Genomic DNA, 20636 nt, shown 5'->3' with positions numbered 1-20636 from the left:
CCCACAAGGCAACTTTTTGTATACAGAACAATCAGTTTCCATCTTGTAAATGTGAATTAATGACTAGAAAGGTTAAGATCGTTAGGACTTCTATTTATTAATCAAATGCACATCAAATTACCTTGTCAAACTGGACACTGGAGGCCCACTCCTTTAATTTTAGCTACTCAAGGGGCTGAGATATGAGGATCAGTTTAAAGCCAGCCTAGGCAGCAACGTCCATGACTCTTACCTCCCAATTACCCACCAGACAGCTGAAGTGGAGCTGTGGCTCATGTGGTAATACTATCCTTTAGTGAAAAGGTTAAAGGGCAGTAGTATCCATGTCTAAGTTCAAGCTCCACTAATTGCATGTGTACCCATATGTGTATGCACATACACACCTACCCTTTAAGACCACTCCTTACATTTTGGGTATGGGCCTAAGGAGACAATTGATTGCCCTCACAATTTAAACATGCCAGGATGTTAGTTCAACAGTGCTCTCAAGCCAGTTGTGGTAATACCCTTTAGCAATTGCAGCAAAGGAAGGCTGGCCTCGAATGTGAGAGCCTATCTCAAAACTGTTGAGGGAGGGGCTGAAGTGCTGAGCGCCTGCTTAACACTCCAGTATTAGCAAAACCCTAAAATACAATATCCCCCAGCAAAAACACCGCTTACTTCAGTACATTCATTTGCCTGGTAGGGCTCTGCCCTGCTTAAGCTCAATACATGCATATTCAATTTTCCTAAAAAAGATTACCTTTCTGGCACAAAATGCTATTCCAGGCTCATTTTCTTTCCTTCTCCTAGGCCTGAAACCACATTGCCTTTAGTGGTTTTCTAGGACAACTCTTTTTGTATGTGTATGTTAATTGTGTGCTCACATATGCACCAGTATTGGGGCTTGAATGCTGGGCCTAGCACTTAGCTTTTTTTTTCCCCCCCATCAAGGTTAGAGTTCAGCCATCCAAGCCACAGCTCTACTTCTAGGTTTTTGGTGGTTAATTGGAGAAACGTTTCAGAGACTTGAACATCTATGTTGGCTTTGAACACTGATCCTCAGATCAGTCTCTTGAACAAGCTAAGCTTACAGGTGTGAGCTTCTAGCACCTATCTGGCTGCTTTACTTTCACATTCTACTTTTCACTATCCTAAAAAAAAAGTCTCTAAGTCACTTCAGGAATAAGCCACTGTGCTTCAATATACTGTTTTGATTAAAACAAAATGTAGACTACTTTGATTAATCTCACATTTGGTTCACTGCCATCTTAGCAACCTTGTAAGTACTCGAAAGCATGGCTCAGCAGCAACACTAGCTTAGTATACATAATGCCTGGTTCAATCTCTAACACAGAAAAACCAATGAAACCCCCACCAGAGTTAAGAACTATATTAAATCAAAACTCCCCAGAAGTCACTGAAAACATGTTAGTAGAGTAATGCTTCCTGGGTGGGAGTTGGTGGCAGAACAAGCACTCGTGTGGCATCTGCAGGGCTCTGGGCTAAGGATGGCACACCTTGAACAAGCTGCTTGTTCACATTCCTTTGCTACATGTCACAGAGTCTTCTCACATCCTGGTCTGATGTCCACGACGGTTTAAAAACTGGCAAAGAACCCAGAATATTATTACATACCAGTTTGGCTCAAAAAAAGCCTGTGTTCCAGATTAGCTGGGAAGGAGCCACAACTCAAGTTCACCTACATTGAGCACTGCTTAACTTTCAGCTGGGCAAAAAATGTCTAGGCCAGGCCTTAGGAAATTCTTCATTGCTCATTCTAAAAAGTAAGTGTTCTTGGCATGTCTACAAATTTTAGGGAAAATTTGCTCACTATATCCTAACATCCTTATTATTACTGTTATGGAATTAAGTTTACAGCATTACAGTATGTTCTGCTTGAAACATTTAATATTATTAACATGGAAAGGCCCAGTCAGTAGTAGTGAAACCCCTTAGTAAAAAAATATGTAGACGGGAAACTGTTGTAAAAGCATGACTCCAAATATCTGTTTGTAGGTTATAGTAGTTATAAGCACAAGCATTTGGGAGGAGATAACCAGTCTCTCCCTTCATATATTCTTTTTTATTTTCTCGTTATACCTTCCCCAAACAAACAGACATTCAACAATAGATAGAATGGCCATCTCCCAACAATGGAAAGAAGAAAAACAAAAACAAAAACAACAAAAACAAAAAAGAGTGACTCCCCCCCCTCCCAATGGGTAATTAAAGAGGGTAACCTAGAGTTCAGCCGAATAAGCCACTGTGGAGCCTTTAGTAGTGAGGTCTTCCAATGTCAGAGTGATGTGTCTTCAACTTGTATCATTTTAGTGGAAAAACATAATTTAATTTTGGTGAAGTGAGATTCATCTCCCGACAGGATTGTTAACAACATTCACTGAATTTCACATTCTTCTTTTGTGAACTGTGAAGAAAATGAATGGTAGCTAGAGGATCAATGGGATTTCCAGCTTCAGCTGCAGATGGAAAATAAGCCAGTGTCTGGATTTACAAAGCTGACAGCGGTTTTAAATCTGCAACTTAATTACAAACCAACTACACCATACAACTTTTTCAAATGGCAAAAATACAAAAACGTGTTACAAAAATATTTCAGAAAAAGTGCATAGTCTAAGTGCATAGTAAATAAAAGCACTGGAAAATATCTTGCTAGAGGGAGTTCAGCTAGGAAAAGTTACCACCAAAGCGAAAGTTTTATTTTACACAAACTATACTGAAAAATAGCTTTATGAGACTGACTTCTGGCTAAAAGTATCAAAGGGTTTATTTGTCAACAAATACCTTAACTGACAGGATGGTTAGAAAAGAAACAAAGCAGCTGCCTACCCCCGAAGTTCAGACTTAACTCAGTTTTCTTCAGTATTATAGTACTAACATATCCTTTAATGGCAGAATGTGGCAATCATGAAATTATTGCTAAAGTGGATTTCAAATTTAGAAAAAAAAACAAAACAAACAAAACAAATTGAACCGACACCATCTGACCAAACACATCATTTTACAGTGTTTTCAAGGTTATTTGACAAAATACCTACATTTACACAATAGGCTCCTGGCAACATTTTCAGACAAATGTTCTTTTAATTTATCCTGACATGCTATAAATGAATAAGTTACACTATTTGATAAGAGTTATTGTCAATAAGTTTTCCTTTCTTTTCGATCAGAAAGAGTACACAGTAAGACTGAGAGGAAGCACACACGCACACACAGGGGACCTATAGAAGCGGGTTGGGGCTATAGGGTCAACAACCACTTGAATTTCACACAGAGGACACTGTCCAGGGGATAAGTCTACTGCTTACAGCCATTTCACAAGTACTTCAAAGAAAAATATTCTGTAGTTAAACCCTTTAACGCTTTTAATTCTTTTTCAAAATCAGTCCAGCTGCTCATCAGTGGCAGCAGAAGTTACAATGCCAATTTCCAGCAGCTGCAGTACTAAGTACTGTGCCTGCTAGTCATTAAAAAAAGAGAGTGAAAGAATGCCTTTTCCCTTTAGACTAAAAGAAAAAAAAATTAAAAAATGAGAATTTACACACTAAAGCTTGACCAGCTTGCAAAGGAATATCATGGAACAAATGGCTTGAATTAATCTATCAAAATATGGGGACACTTTTACTTCATAGTCAGCAAGGCATTTTGTTGTTCCTTAAAAAAATCTCAGAAACAGTTTTTAGTTTTTAATGAACTTGTAAACAAAAAAGCTCCCATTTCAAAATAAAAACAAAATCCCGATCATATAGATGTTTACAGTGATTACATTTATCTAAGCAACATACATACATGTTCAGTTGCAAGATGTTAACTAAATTTCTGTGACAAATATGCTTTTTGTTTTTTTAATACCAAGAACATTATAGAGTTAATGCAGAATCCTAAGGATAATCTAGTAGTCACTAAGTTTTCTTAAGTCTTCACTTTAGATGCTGTTATTTCTAGCACAGGTAAGCAAGGCAGAGTCTTTCATATGCTCAAACACTGGAATCTTTGGTTGCTACCATGTCAGCTGGCTTGCAAACAAGAAGCCAACCATTGAAAGAATGTTTTAAGTGAACAACTTGCAAACCGCAGCGATGGACACCCTAAGAACGCACAATTGTGAGCATTTACAACCATCACAACTGTGGCTGAAGACTGTTCATGCCGTTCTTCTGAAATGAGATCTCAAAGCAGTATAGTTCAAAATAAAAGGTTTTAACAAAAGATTGGCATATGCACAATTTCTCCACCAATTTGTGTGTGTCAACCATTTAGTTAACTTTTCCACTTGAAAAAATGCAATAGAAAACCAGACACCATGTTTCACTATCTCAGTTAATATTCACAATTACAGCGGCTACAACTCAGGACATTGCATCACCAATGCTGCCCGGAGCCAGTTTATACTGAAATTAAGTTCTTTACACCAAGTAAATGGTTGTCCATAACCACTGGCTAGTGTACATATGAACTAAAATTTCTAGATTTGGGGAGAAACAATTGCTGCTCCGATCATCTGCTCTGCTTCTTTTGCTCCTCAATTCATGCTTAGAAACCTATTCAAAAAAATCAAAACAAAAAACAATGTTAAAATTCTGAGCTAGAAAACCATTAATTTATAAATAAAACATTTTTTTCTGATTAGAAAGAATGAGTAAGTAGTTTACTATATTGAATTAAAGTCTCTACATAGAATTCTCAAGATAATTACAAGTTGAACTCAAACAGAATTGTTTGCTAGATGGTATTTTTAAAACTTGGAAATGCTTTATCTACTAACTAGAGTAAGTCACTACTATGAACATGGACTTTTATGTACATTATTTCTGATATAAATTAGGAACCAATGGCAATCTGTAACGTTTTCAAAGCACAACCCTGAGTTGTTGCACTATATTTCTGTACAGAAATACTTTTGAAACTTCTTTATTTCCACTGCTGTATTAAGATTAAAATTTCATCACTAGTTAGAAAAATGAAAAGTGATATCTTGTTTTTATTTACTTCATGTCCTTCCCCATTGTATACAAGTCCCTCTTATTTCACAAGCATACCCTACAACTTCTTCATAAAGGCATATTTGAATATAGGAACCCTGAAAGTAGTAAGAGCTGCTGTATAATGCAAAGAAATGATTTTTCTTAAGAACTGTTAATATTGTAAGCAAACTTCTCTCACCTATAGCCGCTCTGCTATTAATGCCCCTTTTGTCTAACCATTCCAAACTTATACAAGAGATCTAACTGCAACTTCAGCTTTTTCCTAAGTTCCTTAGATGTTTTCATCATTCATGGCTTCTTTTTCTTCTCAAATACTTGATACAACATCTTCTTTGAGTGTCACATGATAAATACTATTTATACTATTTCTTGTAATTTTTTTCACTAGTTAACTAGGAACTTTTTCTTTGGAGACAGAAAAGTCATCTTCAGTCAAATGCATTGTATTAAGCCTTGAGGACAAAGCTTCAAAAGCTTTTCTTCTCTTTCTATGGTGCCTAATAAGAATAGGTATTTAAAGGCTGTCAAGTCCATTAAATTTAAAAATCGAAACCATTTTGAGAGTAGACTCCAATTTTATAGGTTAAGAAACTAGGCAAGTTATGGACATGGAATTATAACCCTTTGATACAACTACTCAATAATAAAAGAGAAACAAGAAAGAAGCACTGAACTAAACAGAAATAACCCATATCCCATTAAGACTTGGTTCAAGTTATACACAATTATCTTTACATAAAAAATAAAAAACATGCCAGGCGCCGGTGGCTCACGCCTGTAATCCTAGCTACTCAGGAGACTGAGATCTGAGGATCGCGGTTCAAAGCCAGCCGGGCAGGAAAGACCGTGAGACTCCTATCTCCAATAAACCACCAGAAAACCGGAAGTGGCGCTGAACTCAAGTGGTAGAGCGCTTGCCTTGAGCTGAAGAGCTGAGGGACAGCGCCCAGGCCCAGAGTTCAAGCCCCATGACTGACAAAAATAAATAAATAAATAAAATAAAAAACATGTTTTCACAACTACTGAACCTGTGTGTTTTATCATTTACCATTACAGTGAATAACATGACTACATTGACTATTACACCAAGTGGTTTTTTAAGTGAAAATCACAGGCATTAACAAACTGAAAAAAGAAATAAGTTACATTGTCAAGAAAATATTAGAAAACTTTCCTGTCTTGAATTATAGGGAAGTTCTGGATAAGACTTGTATCTGTTCAGAGCTGTTGGGTCAGTTAGTGATATATATAATTAATTATGGGATTGTTAAAGGCCAGATTGACAATATTCCTGGTAGGAAACAGCAGCCAAATCCAGCTTAGCTCTTCAGGGAGTCAATGGTAGAATACTTCACTGTCCTACAATGTTATTGAAGAAGCAAAAGGCTTGACATGTTCAGCAAATATTCAAGATTCAATCTTCAAGTATTAATAATCATTCTTCTCCCCAGTGTGCTTTAGTCTTTGACTTCTATCTTGCAGAAAGAATGGTATCTTGGGACTTCAAAAAGTTCAAGAATGCAACTTCAGTCATATCATAAATCCTATTGTTCCTAAAAAGAGAGAGTGGGGGAGAAGTTGGAGAATCAATGTGTTATTAGGAGTTAACAGTTACATTTAAATTTTTTTCCCAATTTTCAACCAGGAAAAAGTGCTTTAAAGAAAAAAAAAGCCCGGCGCTGGTGGTTTACGCCTGTAATCCTAGCTACTCAGGAGGCTGTGATCTGAGGAACACAGTTCAAAGCCAGCCCAGGCAGGAAAGTCCCTGAGACTCTTATCTCCAGAAAACTGGAAGTGGGGCTGTGGAAGTGATAGAGAGTTAGCTCAGGGACAACACCCAGGCCCAGAGTTCAAGACCCATGACAGATAAAAAAGCAAAAACCAACCCAAACAACAATGTTCTCTATCTTTCAATAGAAAAGATTCACTTTTTAGTATTAGGATTTGAGGAGCCCAGTATATTTTATTTGAAAATTCACTTCAAATGTATCCAATGGAAAAAAAAAAAGAAGTTATATCACAGTATGGCTTACAAATTTGGCGTGAGCATTTGAAATTCATTTTGAATATCCATTATATATCATTTAAATTTATTTATCTTGTAGTATATAAAATTCTGTAGTTTGAACTCAAGGTTTTAAAATTGCTGTTGCTTGACTCATGCCTCCGTCCCTTTCTGTTCTGTTTTTGAGAAAGAATCTCTTTTTGCTAGTCTGCACAGAATCCTCTTATTTATATTTTCCTTTTTTTTTTTGGGGGGGGGTCCAGTCCTGGGGCCTGAACTCTGGGCCAGGGCGCTGTCCCTCAGCTCTTCAGCTCAAGGCTAGCACTCTACCACTTGAGCCACAGCACCATTTCCGGCTTTTTTCTTTTTGCTTATATGGTGCTGAGGAATCGAACCCAGGGCCTTGCAAGGCAAGCACTCTACCACTGAGCCACCTTCCCAGCCCCTTATTTATATTTTCCTATTTACCCTTCCCATGTAGATGGGATGACAAGTGCATACCACCACCACATGCCCATTTTTTAAATTGGTTGATGTGGGGGTCAATTTTTGCGTAAGCTGTCCTTGAACTGAGATTCTCCCAATCTCAATCACTTGAGTAGCTTGGAAGATCTCCACCTCTGGAGTAGGTAGGATTACAGGTATGAGTCTCTAAACCAGGCTTTTGATTACAAAACTTATGCTTGGAGCATGAACCAGAATGAGAATATATAAAGTTAAAGGAAAAAAAAATAACCAAACACCCAACCAGAAACTTTACAATAACTTTCTTCCCAAAAGAAACTACTTTGTCAGCCTTATTCACAATTTATTCTCCAATAGATTTAGGAGGTTGCTGACTCTTTTTTTTCTTCTTCTTTTGGTTGATCATGGGTCTTGAATTCTGGGCCTGGGCACTGTCCCTCAGCTCTTCAGCTCAAGGCGAGCACCCTAACACTTGAGCTACAGCACCACTTCCGGTTTTCTGGTGGTTAACTACAGATACGGACTTTCCTGCCCAGGATGGCTTTGATCGAGATCCTCAGATCTCAGTCTCCTGAGTAGTTAGGATTACAGGTGAGCTACTGGTGCCTAGCTAGGTTGTTTATTCTTAAAACATCTATTCCAAGACAGGTGCTGGTGGCTCACTCCTGTAATCTAGCTACTCAGGAGGATAAAATCTAGGGATTGCAGTTTGAAGGTAGCCTGGGCAGCAAAGTCTGAGACTTTTATTTCCAATAAACCGAGAAAGAGCTGGAGAAGTGGCACTGTGGCTCAAAGAAGCTGAGCCAAAGAAGCTCAGGGATGGTGTCCAGACCCTGAGTTCAAGCCCAGGCCTGGCAAACACACACACAAAATAACAAAATAAAATACCTGTTCCAAATGAATCCTTCTCCAACTGGTAGATGGTCTGTATTATGTCTGTAGAGCAGGGAGGCACAGCAACAGTTATACTTCTGGGTTCTCTGACAGCTGTCAAGTCGTATCATCCAGACAATTTGACAAGCTGAAAAGTTCTTACAGGTGCAGCAAGTTTGAAAACACAGGCTCCAGATCACCTCAAATCAACTCTTGGACTCTCAATCTTCATTTCCTGTTGAATCATTTCTCTCTCCAGCTTTACTGTCCATAGTTAAATTAAAAGCTGCCACAAAGTCAAGATTTCAGCAAGACGTGGTATCCTGATACTTCTCCGAACAGACCAGTCTCTCCCAAGTACGTTAAGGTGTTTCCCTATGATCTGAGTATGCTGCTGACTATCAGGTATGTTCCCGGCAGCAATTATTGAGATCAGAAAAAATTAAGCTTGACATAAATGCTAGGTGAAGCCACATAAACACTGGCAGGTAATTAGAGGAAGACCATAGATATGAAAAGATGGGAAAATATTTCTAATCTTTTTTTATGCCAATAATTTTGACATCCACTCAGGGTAGTTAATACACTGGCTGGGATGGTGAGCAAGTTGGTGACAGTAGCAAAGTGTAGAATTACTATGTGAGGATTTGTCTTTGGCTTTAGTGTTCCTGAAATTCTCCCCTGACCTTGACAACAACTAAAGAAATTAGTTTATTCTTTTTTTGAGACAGTCTCATGAAGACCTAGGTTGCCTTGAACTCACAGTCCACCAGCATCAATCTCTTATGTTCCACCATTAACTAGATTTGTTTGCATGCATGCACTGGAGCTTGAACTCAGGGCTTTTCATTCTTGCTTGGCCTTTTTGCTGAACGTTGGTGCTCTATCACTTGAATCACACCTCTACTTCTGGCTTTTTGCCTATTAATTGAACTTTTTATTAAAGTCGCCTGAACTTTTAATGTTAGGCTAGCTTCAAACTGTGAGCCTCAGATTTCAGCCTCCTAAGTAGCTAGGGTTTATAGGCATGAGCATCAGCATTTGACCATAACTGGATTCTAAATGTCTAAAATGATTTCTCTACCTCCCCCCTGCTCCCCAATTCAACTCAGAGTCTGTGCTTGCTAGACTGGTGCTTTACCAGTTGAGCCTGCCCTCAATCCTGAAAAGTGGCTGAAAGTACTTGGCATGTAAAGAAAAGGGAATAGATCTAGAACAGTGGCTAAGTATGAATTATATATATAATTAACATGATAAAAACAAGTAAGTAAAATTTCATAGTACTTGGGTATTGAAAAGCTAGTATATATCACAATGAACATTAAATGAATGAATTGAAAGTAATCAAGACAAAAATCTACTATCATGTAACAAAGCTCATATTAGCCAAATAAGCCAATCTGTGAATAGAGTGCATTGTTAAGATTCCTTAATTTTTGAAGGAAGAAAGTATACATATGTATGTCTGTGTGTATATATACATATATACACACACACACAAACACATTTTAAAAATTATTTTATTTCTTCGCCTCACACTTGCTAAGTGGACATTACAGAGATTAAAGAACTAGGAAAATGTAATATACTGTTGTTATCACAAATGCAGATACAAAGAAAACATGCTTTTTTATATAGCCTTTCTTAGATACTGGACTCAGGATCTTCTATCTCAGCTTACCAGGATAGCTGAGCACTAACTTAGATACATTACCAAAAAAAAAGTTTTCAAGACACCAGAGTAGAAACCGTTTTACTGCTGGCATTCTGTAGAGTGGCTTATTTCAGCAGCAAGCAATACTTTAGTAAAAATGTAGAGTAATTCATCTATTTCTCTTTTTTTTTTGAGATGAGGGTTTATATGTAGGTGTCCCCACAGATTTCCCAGACTGGCCTTCAACTCCCAGGGTCAAATGATCTACCTGCCTCAGCCTCCTAAGTAAATGGAACTACAAGCACGCATGCCTTGGACATCCATCTTTGAGAGTAGTCAATGACAGGTAATTATGTGCTGAAAAAAATCTAATTTTTCAGAACTATACAAGTCCATGTTCATGTAGTAATTTTTAACAGCCCTGTGTCATATGTAATTAGATATTATAACATTTCAAGTTACTTTTATAAAAAAAATAGGTACAATGCAAAAATAAGGATCAAACTTATGTTTAATTACAATTTTTCTTTTTCAAGGGAACATTCTAACTCAGTGGATCCAACTTCTCATCTTTAAGACCTAAATAAGGCAGGATAAAAATTCTGCTTGTTTATTAAGACACACATAGTAAATCAACAATGAAACTTCATAATTCTTTCTGAAGGCTGCTGAGTGCCTGAAGTAAGATGTTCTAAGACAGATGAGATTTCAATCTAATTTTAGCTCTAGAAACTGCAACTCATGACAATCCTATTATCCCAGCTAGCTTTAGGCAAAAGTTATTTTCATTTTATGAAAAAAAATCAAATGAACTATGTACGTGTCCAGTTAACAAGAAGTCTTGAGGTTTGAGACTCTCTTTTGTGTTATCTAGATTGTGGGAATATTTTCTCAGTAACATTATACCTCATGATGAGCTTTTTGGCACTATACTAAGTTATACAATGATTAAAACAATCAAGAGTGAAAATTAAATTCCAATTTAGATGCAGAGGCAGAACACTGGAAAGCATTAGTGTTTGCTCTAAGATTAAAGCCTAATCTTCTAAGAAACCCCTCCTCCTATATTAAAGATTAACTCTGAATTATCCCTAAACACAGAAATGTGGAAGAGAGTTATCAACTTCATTCCGAATAGATGAGCTGCTGGGATGAGGATAGCATCAGTTAATTATATTTTGTGAAAAGATCCTGAGATCTTCTATTCTTAAATTGTAATACATTAAAAATATATACCAAAAATTAATCTATAAAGACCAAGTTCAGACTAAAGCAGTCATTCAGAAATTAAATACTTAGAAACAAAATCAAAACCTTACCTGCCCACCACTTGCACAAAGCAGGCAGGTATTAGGAAGTAAAGCCCCAGAAAGGGGAAAAGAGAAGCAGAAACGTGAAAATGGGAGTTGAACTGTATGGCAACAGTGGTTAAGAATGGAGCTGTTCCCTAACAGTTCTACTCCTTAGAAATATTACAACTGCCAGAGAAAGAAAACAGACTAGCAGTTTAATGGCATTTGCCCCAGTTATCTTCAATTTGCAAGGATTAACTATATACATCAATCCCATATTGAACCAGTATAGCTTGGTGTTTGCAATGTATTTCAAAATAAAGCCGAAATTCAAAGAAATCATTTCGAAATCAACTTTTTTTTTGTAGTTAAACTAAGAAGTAAAAGATTAACTTTAGGATCAAAAACAATAGGCTGATTTTTGCAGTTATAATGATCGTCTATGAATGAGATTCCCTGCAATGGAGAAGATACAAACATTTGGGGACAATGCCAGACTCACCTCTTGAAATTAGATCACACTCACAATTACTCATTTAAAATACTAAAGCATTAACATGCAAAAAAAAAAAAACCCAACAGAAAGGAAAAACCCTCAACATTGTTAGTCTGAAAGAAAGTCAAAATACCATGGCTTAACTAAATTCATTAAAAATCAACAAGTGTTAGGTCTAGGATTTTGGATTGATTGATAATACCATATTCCCAACACCAAATATTTATTTTGGAAAGGGTTAATGAATGAGTAAAAAAGATGCAGTTATTAAAATGACCCAAAATCCCAAGAGAAATGATATAATAATATACACACATATATGTATATACAAATATATATACATATATATATGAACAAGGACATTTGGGTTTAAAGTTAGTAGTCAAATTTTCCAAGGACGTCTTTTTTTTTTTTAAACCATACAGCCAATTTTTTAAAAGTATTTTAAAAACCACCTCCTTGATCTAACACTGTTAAAAAAATGAATGAATTACCCAATTTGTATTTAATTTTTTCCCTGTAACGTCACTTGGTTCTTGGCTACTAACCTTTCATGTTACTCTTGGTTTTGTCAGTTTGCTTGCCTGTGGGGGTTTGGGCCTGCTGACCCTGCCCACTGGAAGAGGCTGCCTGCTGTGCGGCTTTCTGCTTTAACATTGTCCAATCAAATGTGTAGTCATATTGGTGGTTCAGGGTCCTGGAAAATAAAAAAAATTATGTAATCCTTCAAAACTGTGTCTAACTAAAAACATGACATACTTTTAAAGATAGTGAATGAATGAATCCCTTCTCATTTTTTTCTGGGGGTGGGGTAGGGAAATGCAGTTTGAACCCAAGAGTCTGGCATTCCTAGGTATAGGTAGGTGGTGCTGTCTCCCCTCCACTGAGGGCATTCCTTTAGAACATGACCACCTTTTTTCAAGTCTGGTAGCTTATAAAAATTCTCACCCTATAGATAACCTTTTCTTTTTAAACCACTCAAGTGAATTAATTCCAATTTTTACATGTTATGATCAAGGAAAAATGATGTTACCACTCTGGTCTTTTCAAATACAGGTCACTTTGATTTATTTTATTATTCAACAGTTGTACAAAGAGGTGACAAGTCAGGGCCTGAGTACAATGTTTCTTGGTCAATGTCACCCCTTCCCATTGTTCTCCCTCATTTTCCCCAACCTATCCCTATCCTAAAGTTCACTTGTTGCATAATGTATGTCAAATAGAATGATGGCATTTGTTCACCCTTTCTCCTTCCATCCATGTGCCCCTTTCACCCTCTCCCCGGCAGAAACATGTTTCTATTTCCAAATATAGGCCACTTTGCAATTTCCCTGAAAGGGCAAGGAATGAAAAGACAGCAAGAACTAGAACCGGAAGTCAAGCTGTCAAATATCAGGAGGATATTCTTAACAAATATTTCCTACAAGCAAGAGTAGATAAGAAACTGGAAGTTTTAATTATGAAACTAGAAATTAAGAAAGAGATGTTGGGGCTGGTAGTCCTCTGGGACACATTTTCTGGTACTAAAGGATTCTTTTAATTCTTTCTACCACATACAATCTAACAGTTGGTACTAAACGGTTTTGTACCAGGACTAGAAAGATCTATCATCTAAACTGAATCACAACTATTTTGGAAAAAGGTTTTTCTTTTTCTTCTTTTTTTTTTGTCGGTCCTGGGGCCTTAACTCTGGACCTGGGCGGAGTCCCTGAGCTCTTTAGCTCAAGGCTAAGCACTCTACCACTTGAGCCACAGCACCACTTCCGGCCTTTTCTGTTTTATGTGGTGCTGAGGAATTGAACCCAGGGCCTCATGCATGCGAGGCAAGCACTCTACCACTGAGCTACCTTCCCAGCCCCAAAAAAGATCTATCTATGTAGCTCAAATCAAAGCCATCTCAAGCAAATTTGTACTCCTGGATAATGACAATATCAAGTAACTGTTATTTAGGATTTTTATTTATACCAGACATTCTTTAATTATCGAACAGATAAATTCAGTAGATCTAAGCAATTTCCTTTACTAGAATTTAGTCATTAAAAACAGTTGATAAAGACAGACCTGAAAAGGATGCGAAATAGCTGCCTCAGGTACATGTAATCCGGGGCTTCCTCGAAGCGCAGTCCACGACAATAGTTTAAGTACATGGCAAATTCTGCAGGAAACCCCTAAAGGTTCAGTGTAGAAACAGAGTAACAAATGAAATCTTTTTTTGAGACAGGAAAATAAAAGTAGTGACAAGCAAATAAAATGTAACTCAGTAGGGTGTTTTAATACTTAGCATAAAGGTAACAAAATAATTGTGTGATTTAATTAAAATTTCATCATCCTACTCACCTCAGTATATGCAACACCTTCATAGAAGACAGACCTAACCTTGTCTTATAGCAATGTGCTCCCGGCATAATTCAGATAGACCAGTTTTTAGTTTACTGTATAGTACTATAATCATTTGAAGGCAAAGGCAAGACGGAGAGTTGTAATCAAACTTTGTCACAAAGAATGGGGCATAGTACTGCTACACTCTGAAGGTGGGTTGTTTTTTGTTGTTGTTGCCCATCTTGAGGCTTGAACTCAGGGCCTGGGCGCTGTCCCTAAGGTTTTTTACTCAAGGATAGTGCTCTACCATGCTGAGCCACAGCTCTTCTTCTTGTGTTCTGGTGGGTTTACTGGAGGTTAAGTCTCACTCACAGGCCAGGTGCTGGTGGCTCACACCTGTACTCCTAGCTACTCAGGAGGCTGAGAACAGAGGATCGTGGTTGAAAGCCAGCTCCGGCAGGAAAGTCAGTGAGACTAGACTGGCTTAACTCAAAGGCCCACATGTACATTTTTCCTTCTTCCCCTGTCTTTTTTAACCTGTGCAGGCCCTAAGGCTTGAACTTAGGGACTGAGCCTTGTCCCTGAGCTTTTGTGCTCAAGGCTAACACTCTACTACTTGAACCACAGCTCTACTTCTGGCTTTTTGAGCCAGATATTAGAAATAGGAGTTTCATAGGCTTTCCTGCCTGGGATGGCTTCAAAACAGGATCCTTAGATCTCAGTCTCAAGTAGCTAGGATAAAGGCATTAGCTACTAGTTAGTGACCGGCCCACCGGCCCCTCCCTCTTAAACTCTGGGTCTGAGCTCTTCACCAAGGCTAGTGTTCTACCACTTGAGCCACTGATCCAATTCCAGTTTTCTGGTGGTTAACTGGAGATAAGAGTCTCAGGACTTTTCCTGCCTGGACTGGCTTTGAACCATGGATCCTCAGATCTCAACCTCCTGAGTAGCTAGGATTACAGGAGTGAGCCATGGGCACCTGGCTCCTTGTCTCTCTTTCTAAGACAAGGTTTCCTTTTACAAGCCTAGCTGTCCCTGAGCTCAAATATTGTGAAATAGGCATGTTGTACCAAACCTAGCATTTAACTCTCTTTCAAAGGAGGAGATAGATAATAAGTATTTATTAGGATCCAAATATGTCTCCATTCTAAAGCTACTTGCCTTTCAATGAACCTTGAGATTTCTGATAAATGAGACTGACTCAAACTGACTTCTGTATTTTTCTGTTATTGGAAAACTGCTATTTGGGACCACTCTATACTCTTCTTTATATGTACCCTTCCATCCTTTCTCCCCTCCTCTGCTTTCTGAGAATATTCCTATTTCAGGTTCCAGAGAAAACTGTACTACTATGCCCAACTTGGATTCCTCTCTCTCTTCTCCCAAACTCCCCTCCCCAATATATGATTTGGACTTGCATTTGCAAGTGTTGTACCATTTCAACCATATTTACAGTCAAGAATATTTATTTTTTCCTATAGATGAATAAATTTCTTTCAAAAAGTTTATCTGCTGTTAATTTTTTAAACAGATTACAAAACAAACCAAAGACATAAAAACAATCAAAACTTAAAACTTAAAAAAGTATTACTCCTTAAGCATATTTACCTTACATAAAACTTCAACAGGAGTAGACATCTTCTTTTCACTAATCTTTTCATATTTTTGTTTCTTTGTTGCAGCCTGAAGAAAATAATTAAACATAAAGATCCCATAAGTACTATGGAGAAAAACCTTAATAGTTTAATTGTATATACAAATAATACCCTACTAGTGACTCAAGATGAGTTAAAAAAGGACAAATTCATATTGAATAACACTTATCTGCACAAGAACAGTACAGCCATTCAAGAATTGCTTTTTCCTTTAAAGGACTAATAGGCTTTTAAAAACAGCTACTAAATTCTGTATCATAAAGATTTATTAACAAATACTAAAACAGCAAAAGTTCTTGTTAGTAAAAACAAAATGTTCCAACAATTGTACAAATTAGTACCACTCAATGAACACATTTTCCACAAATTGACTCATCTCTAATTAATCACAAAAATTAAAAAACTAGAAGGCCCAGGGCACTGGTGTCTCACACCTGTAATCCTAGTTACTTAGGAAGCTGAGATCTAAGGATCATGACTTAAGTCAGCCCTGGCAGGAAAGTCCATGAGATGATCATTTCTAATAAACTACTCAAAAAAATAAAAAATCAAAACAGAGCTGCAGCTCAAGTAGTAGAGTGCTAGCCTTGAGCAAATGAAGCTTCAGGACAGCACCTGTCTGAGTTCATCCCCCCAACCCTGACCCCAAATACATAATAAACTAAAACAAAATCCTAGTAATCTGAGTCTGATTTACCTTTAGTCCTTGCCATGGCAGACTGGTTCTATTAAAATACATCAAGACATATCCTAATGATTCCATATCATCTCGGCGACTAGAAGAGAGAATGTCCTTTTAATAACTCACTTATGGAAACAAAAGTCAATATTATACACAGGAAAAAAATAGTTCCCGTATGAAGATAAGAGACTTATTTGATGTCTTATGCAAGAATGTACTTTTAAAGCTGGGTACTGGTGGCTCACGCCTGTAATCCTAGCTACTCAGGAAACAGATCTGGTTCAAAGCCAGTTTGGGCAGGAAAGTCCATGAGACTCTCCAATTAACCACCAGAAAACTGGAAGTGGCGCTGTGGCTCAAGTGGTAGAATGCTCACCTTGAGCTGAAGAGCTCAAGGATAGCATCCAGGCCCAGAGTGCCCAGAGTTCAAGCCCTACAACCGCAAAACAAAAACAAAAAAACAACCCCACAAAATCCAAAAGACAGAAAAGGAGCTATATGGCTTAAAGTATCAGAGTACTAGCCTTGAGCAAAAGAGCTCAGGGACAGAGCCCAGGCCCTGAATTCAAACCCTACAACTGCCAAAAAGAAAAACAAAATGTACTATTATCCCTTTAAAACAAAAAAGACCTGGAAAAGTAACAAGAAGTGAGGCTAATGAAAAATTGTCACCACAGCATTTACTCTTTTTCTAACTTTTCATGACACACTATTTCAAAGAGACAACCTTCAAGGAGAAAACAAAGGACCTCATTTAATTGGCTTCTAAGCAGTAAAACAATTAATAGTCATCCTTCAAATCCTCAGCCAAAAGAAGAGACATTCTTAGGCATTGCAAAAAACTAATAAATGTTTTCAAACTCACCTCTGCTCAATACCAAGATGTGCGTTGATACTAGCATATCGTGCAGTGCCAGTGAGGTTTTTATCTTCTCTGTATGGTATGTGTTGCCTTGTCCTGTTGTCTCTGTACTTTTTGGCCAAACCAAAATCAATAAGGAATAACTTTAAAAGAGAAATAAAGAGCCATTAGGTTTCTAGCCTGTGCAATAAATCTTTTTCTTATTTATTAAATGGCATGTATCCTATGTATTCAACTATATCAAAATAAAGTATTATAAGTAGAACAAGATAATCAAGATTCAACACAATAGTTTTTACTACTCATCAGTAAGCAAGTAAAACACACAGTTAAGTCTTGCTGTTTTATCTTTGTTATTTGCATTTCATAGGCCTACCATTATACACTCTGAGCCTATGTTTTTTTTTTTTTTGGTCGTGGGGCTTGAACTCTGGGCCTGGGCGCTGTCCCTCAGCTCTTCAGCTCAAGGCAAGCACTCTACCACTTAAGCTGTTTTTAAGTGGAGAAATGTGCATATGCCTGACAACAAAGTTGTCAAGAACGCTGTCTGACATAATGAAATCTGACACTTTGTCACTACTGGTAAACAAGAATGGTGTTTCAGAATCTACACAAAAGCTATATTGAATTTCCTTCCTACCAAGGGCTCTTTAGCATAACAAAATCCTATCATTTAAATTAACAGAAACCTAAAAGTCTGATATCGCCAATAAAATCAGGGCTTAAAAAAATAACTTAATGAAGCATTTGGCATTACATTTTATTATTTTGTACTGATGTGATTCAGCTGAACTTCTGGAAAAATCTAGAAAAAACCAAGGAGCATTTAAATTAAGGTAGCTTATAAACTAGCAGTTTAAATCAGCAAGTTAAAACAAAATTTGCACTTTATAACAAAATAGTAGTTTTATCTACATTGTACCAAGGGAAGAGAATCCTTGTAACCTAGCTAAATTTTTCTTAGTAACCCCTCTATTTTCAACTAAAAACAAACAAATAAAAAACCCAACCTTATTACATGTTGTATTAAAGTTTTATTTGTAATGAGGATCAAGCTGGACAGGTTTAGGTGGCCCGATTATATGAATATGGCCCTAGACTACTGTTTCTTTGCTAGCTATGCCTAAGTTTAATGATTCTTCTCTTCATTAGGCTATTGGAAATCTTCTGCCACAACTTATTATTTACCTAACACATCATGTAATGATTTAAAAAAAATAAGCCAAGTTATGGATTTAGGTTTATAAGTTCTGATCTCTCTTAAGGAGGATGAGGATAAATAATACCTAATTCAGTCAGGCAATATGAACTACTTCTATATGGTAACAATGGACTTAGAACCAGGCCAACAATAAAGTATTTTTATTTGGTCTACTCTAAGAACAGAAATTCTTAGTAGAATGTATTAGATAAGGAAAGTTCAAACTCAAACTCTCTTTCTAAGCAATCAAGTTATTTTAGGAATAATGGACAATTAGTTTTATGAAGTACTAACAGAAAACTCACACTGTAAATTTCTCAATGTGTAAACCAGTGCAATATATAATAAGTGAGCAAAAACCACTTGTTAAGCAAAAAAAATTATGATTAAGAATTCTGAAATTATATTGAAAACAAAAAAAATTGCAAAAGGATATTCAGCCTAAAGCTTTAAATTTCCTGTAGGGATATTTTATGGGATTGCTCCCATTAGTATTTTAAAAGGGAACAGCTTTGAAAAGATTACATGTGAGTTTCTTTCAAATCTATAGCTCCACTTGTATCTCAATAACCAGGCATTTTTCTCACCATTGAAGATTGGTTTAAAGAAACTATCACTACAGTTCTTTCACTTCTAAGTTGGATATAACATTTAAAAAGAAACAAAAAAGCTGGGTGCTGATGGCTCATGCCTGTAACCTAGCTACTCAGGAGGCTAAGATCTAAGGATTGTGGTTCAAAGCCAGCCCAGGCATGAAAGTCCATGAGACTCTTATCTTCAATTAACCACCAGAAAACTGGAAGTGGTGCTGTGGCTCAAGTGGTAGAGCATGCTCACCTTGAGCTGAAGAGCTCATGGACAGAGCCCAGTCCCAGAGTTCAAGCCACACAACCAACCAAAAATAAAAATAAAGAAAAAACCCAGAAAATATAAATACTATCTTCCTAAGCATGTTAATATTCAATGTAAAACCAAACCTTAAAATGAATTAGTCAATTTAGAAATTCCTAAAAATAAGAATCTTCTCTTATAAAACTTGAATATAAATCAGGAAATCATTTCAAGAAAGGCATTCTTACATTCGGCAAACAACTGAGAGGAAAACCACTTGAAATAAAAAAATTTTTTTTTAACTACTTAAAGATGTTATTAACCTCCAGATACCTATCAAACTTCTTTAGTAGCTATAGCTGTGTACAAGTTAAAACTAACATAAGCATGTAACAGAAGTGTGTTTACTTTAAATATGTGATACCAAGGGTACAAAACACAGTGAAGATGTAAAAAGGCAGAACCAAATGAGGACAATCAGTATTAAACAAGGTTTGCATATGCACAGAGGCATATTTATTTGGTGGGTCAAACTACTTTTTCATAGACTTACAAGATTTGTGCTTCTTTTAAAGAATGCAGTCCTATTTCCACCAAAGTATATAGATATTATGAGTTAATAACATCTGATAAATTGAGATCATTTTTCCCAGGAACATATTGCTGTCGTGGGGGTGGGGATTGCTCCTACCTGCAACCCTAGTTATTCATGAAGGCAGAGTAGTTCAAGGCAGAAAAGTCTGAGCGACTCCATTCCCAATTAACCAGCAAAAAAAGCTGTACGGGAGATGGAGGTCAAGTGGGAAAGTGCCAGCTATGAGCAAAAATGCTAGTGTGTAGATCTGAGTTCAAGTTTTGGTACTGGTACTAAAATACAATTACATTTTTAGTACTTAGAGCAATTGTTCTCCTAATCAGGGGTGATATTTCCTTGTCTTTCCAAAAGGAGTAAGGTTAGTTTTACCTCACAAACTAAAGTGTTCAAAATTTTAATATAAATTTCCACATAAATTATTAAATGGTTATGCTACAAATTATAAGAAAAGCTGTGAATGAATGGGTAAATAGAAGTGAGGGCTCAAAAGTTCAGAAAATTTAAATGGCCTTACAACACCCATCTGTTCTCATTCCTCAACAAAATTTAGGTACAGTAGAAGATATTTTGTTATAAAGTAGTACATTCAGTTATAAAAAGAACTGAATTTCTTTTCTTTTCTTTTTTGGGTCCGGTTGTGGGGCCTGAACTCTGGGCCTGGGCGCTGTCCCTCAGCTCTTCAGCTCAAGGCTAGCACTCTACCACTTGAGCCACAGCTCCA

The 20636-nt window shown here is 37.0% G+C and overlaps 1 protein-coding gene across 8 annotated transcripts in view; it reads right to left on the bottom strand.

Annotated features, from left to right (window-relative positions):
• Positions 1-2046: 2046 nt before the first annotated feature.
• Csnk1a1 (casein kinase 1, alpha 1) overlaps positions 2047-20636 on the bottom strand; it is a 47818-nt gene continuing 29228 nt past the window's right edge. For 2 of the 8 annotated variants that reach the window (XM_013025552.1, XM_013025554.1), the window contains 7 exons: positions 17292-17431; positions 16442-16520; positions 15698-15772; positions 13832-13938; positions 12319-12467; positions 8344-10561; positions 6161-6538 (listed from right to left, as the gene is read on the bottom strand). In XM_013025552.1, coding sequence (XP_012881006.1) covers positions 10527-10561; positions 12319-12467; positions 13832-13938; positions 15698-15772; positions 16442-16520; positions 17292-17431 — 585 coding nt within the window. In that variant the 3' untranslated portion in view covers positions 6161-6538; positions 8344-10526. Of the gene's footprint in view, positions 4542-6160; positions 6539-8343; positions 10562-12313; positions 12468-13831; positions 13939-15697; positions 15773-16441; positions 16521-17291; positions 17432-20636 lie in introns of those variants that run through there. The other 6 variants (XM_013025547.1, XM_013025550.1, XM_013025551.1 and 3 more) reach the window with 4 other exon arrangements.

The sequence above is a fragment of the Dipodomys ordii genome, unplaced genomic scaffold (genome assembly GCF_000151885.1).
Source record: "Dipodomys ordii isolate 6190 unplaced genomic scaffold, Dord_2.0 Scaffold85, whole genome shotgun sequence".
Taxonomy (NCBI): domain Eukaryota; kingdom Metazoa; phylum Chordata; class Mammalia; order Rodentia; family Heteromyidae; genus Dipodomys; species Dipodomys ordii.
This window is presented reverse-complemented; position numbering and strand designations above follow the sequence as displayed.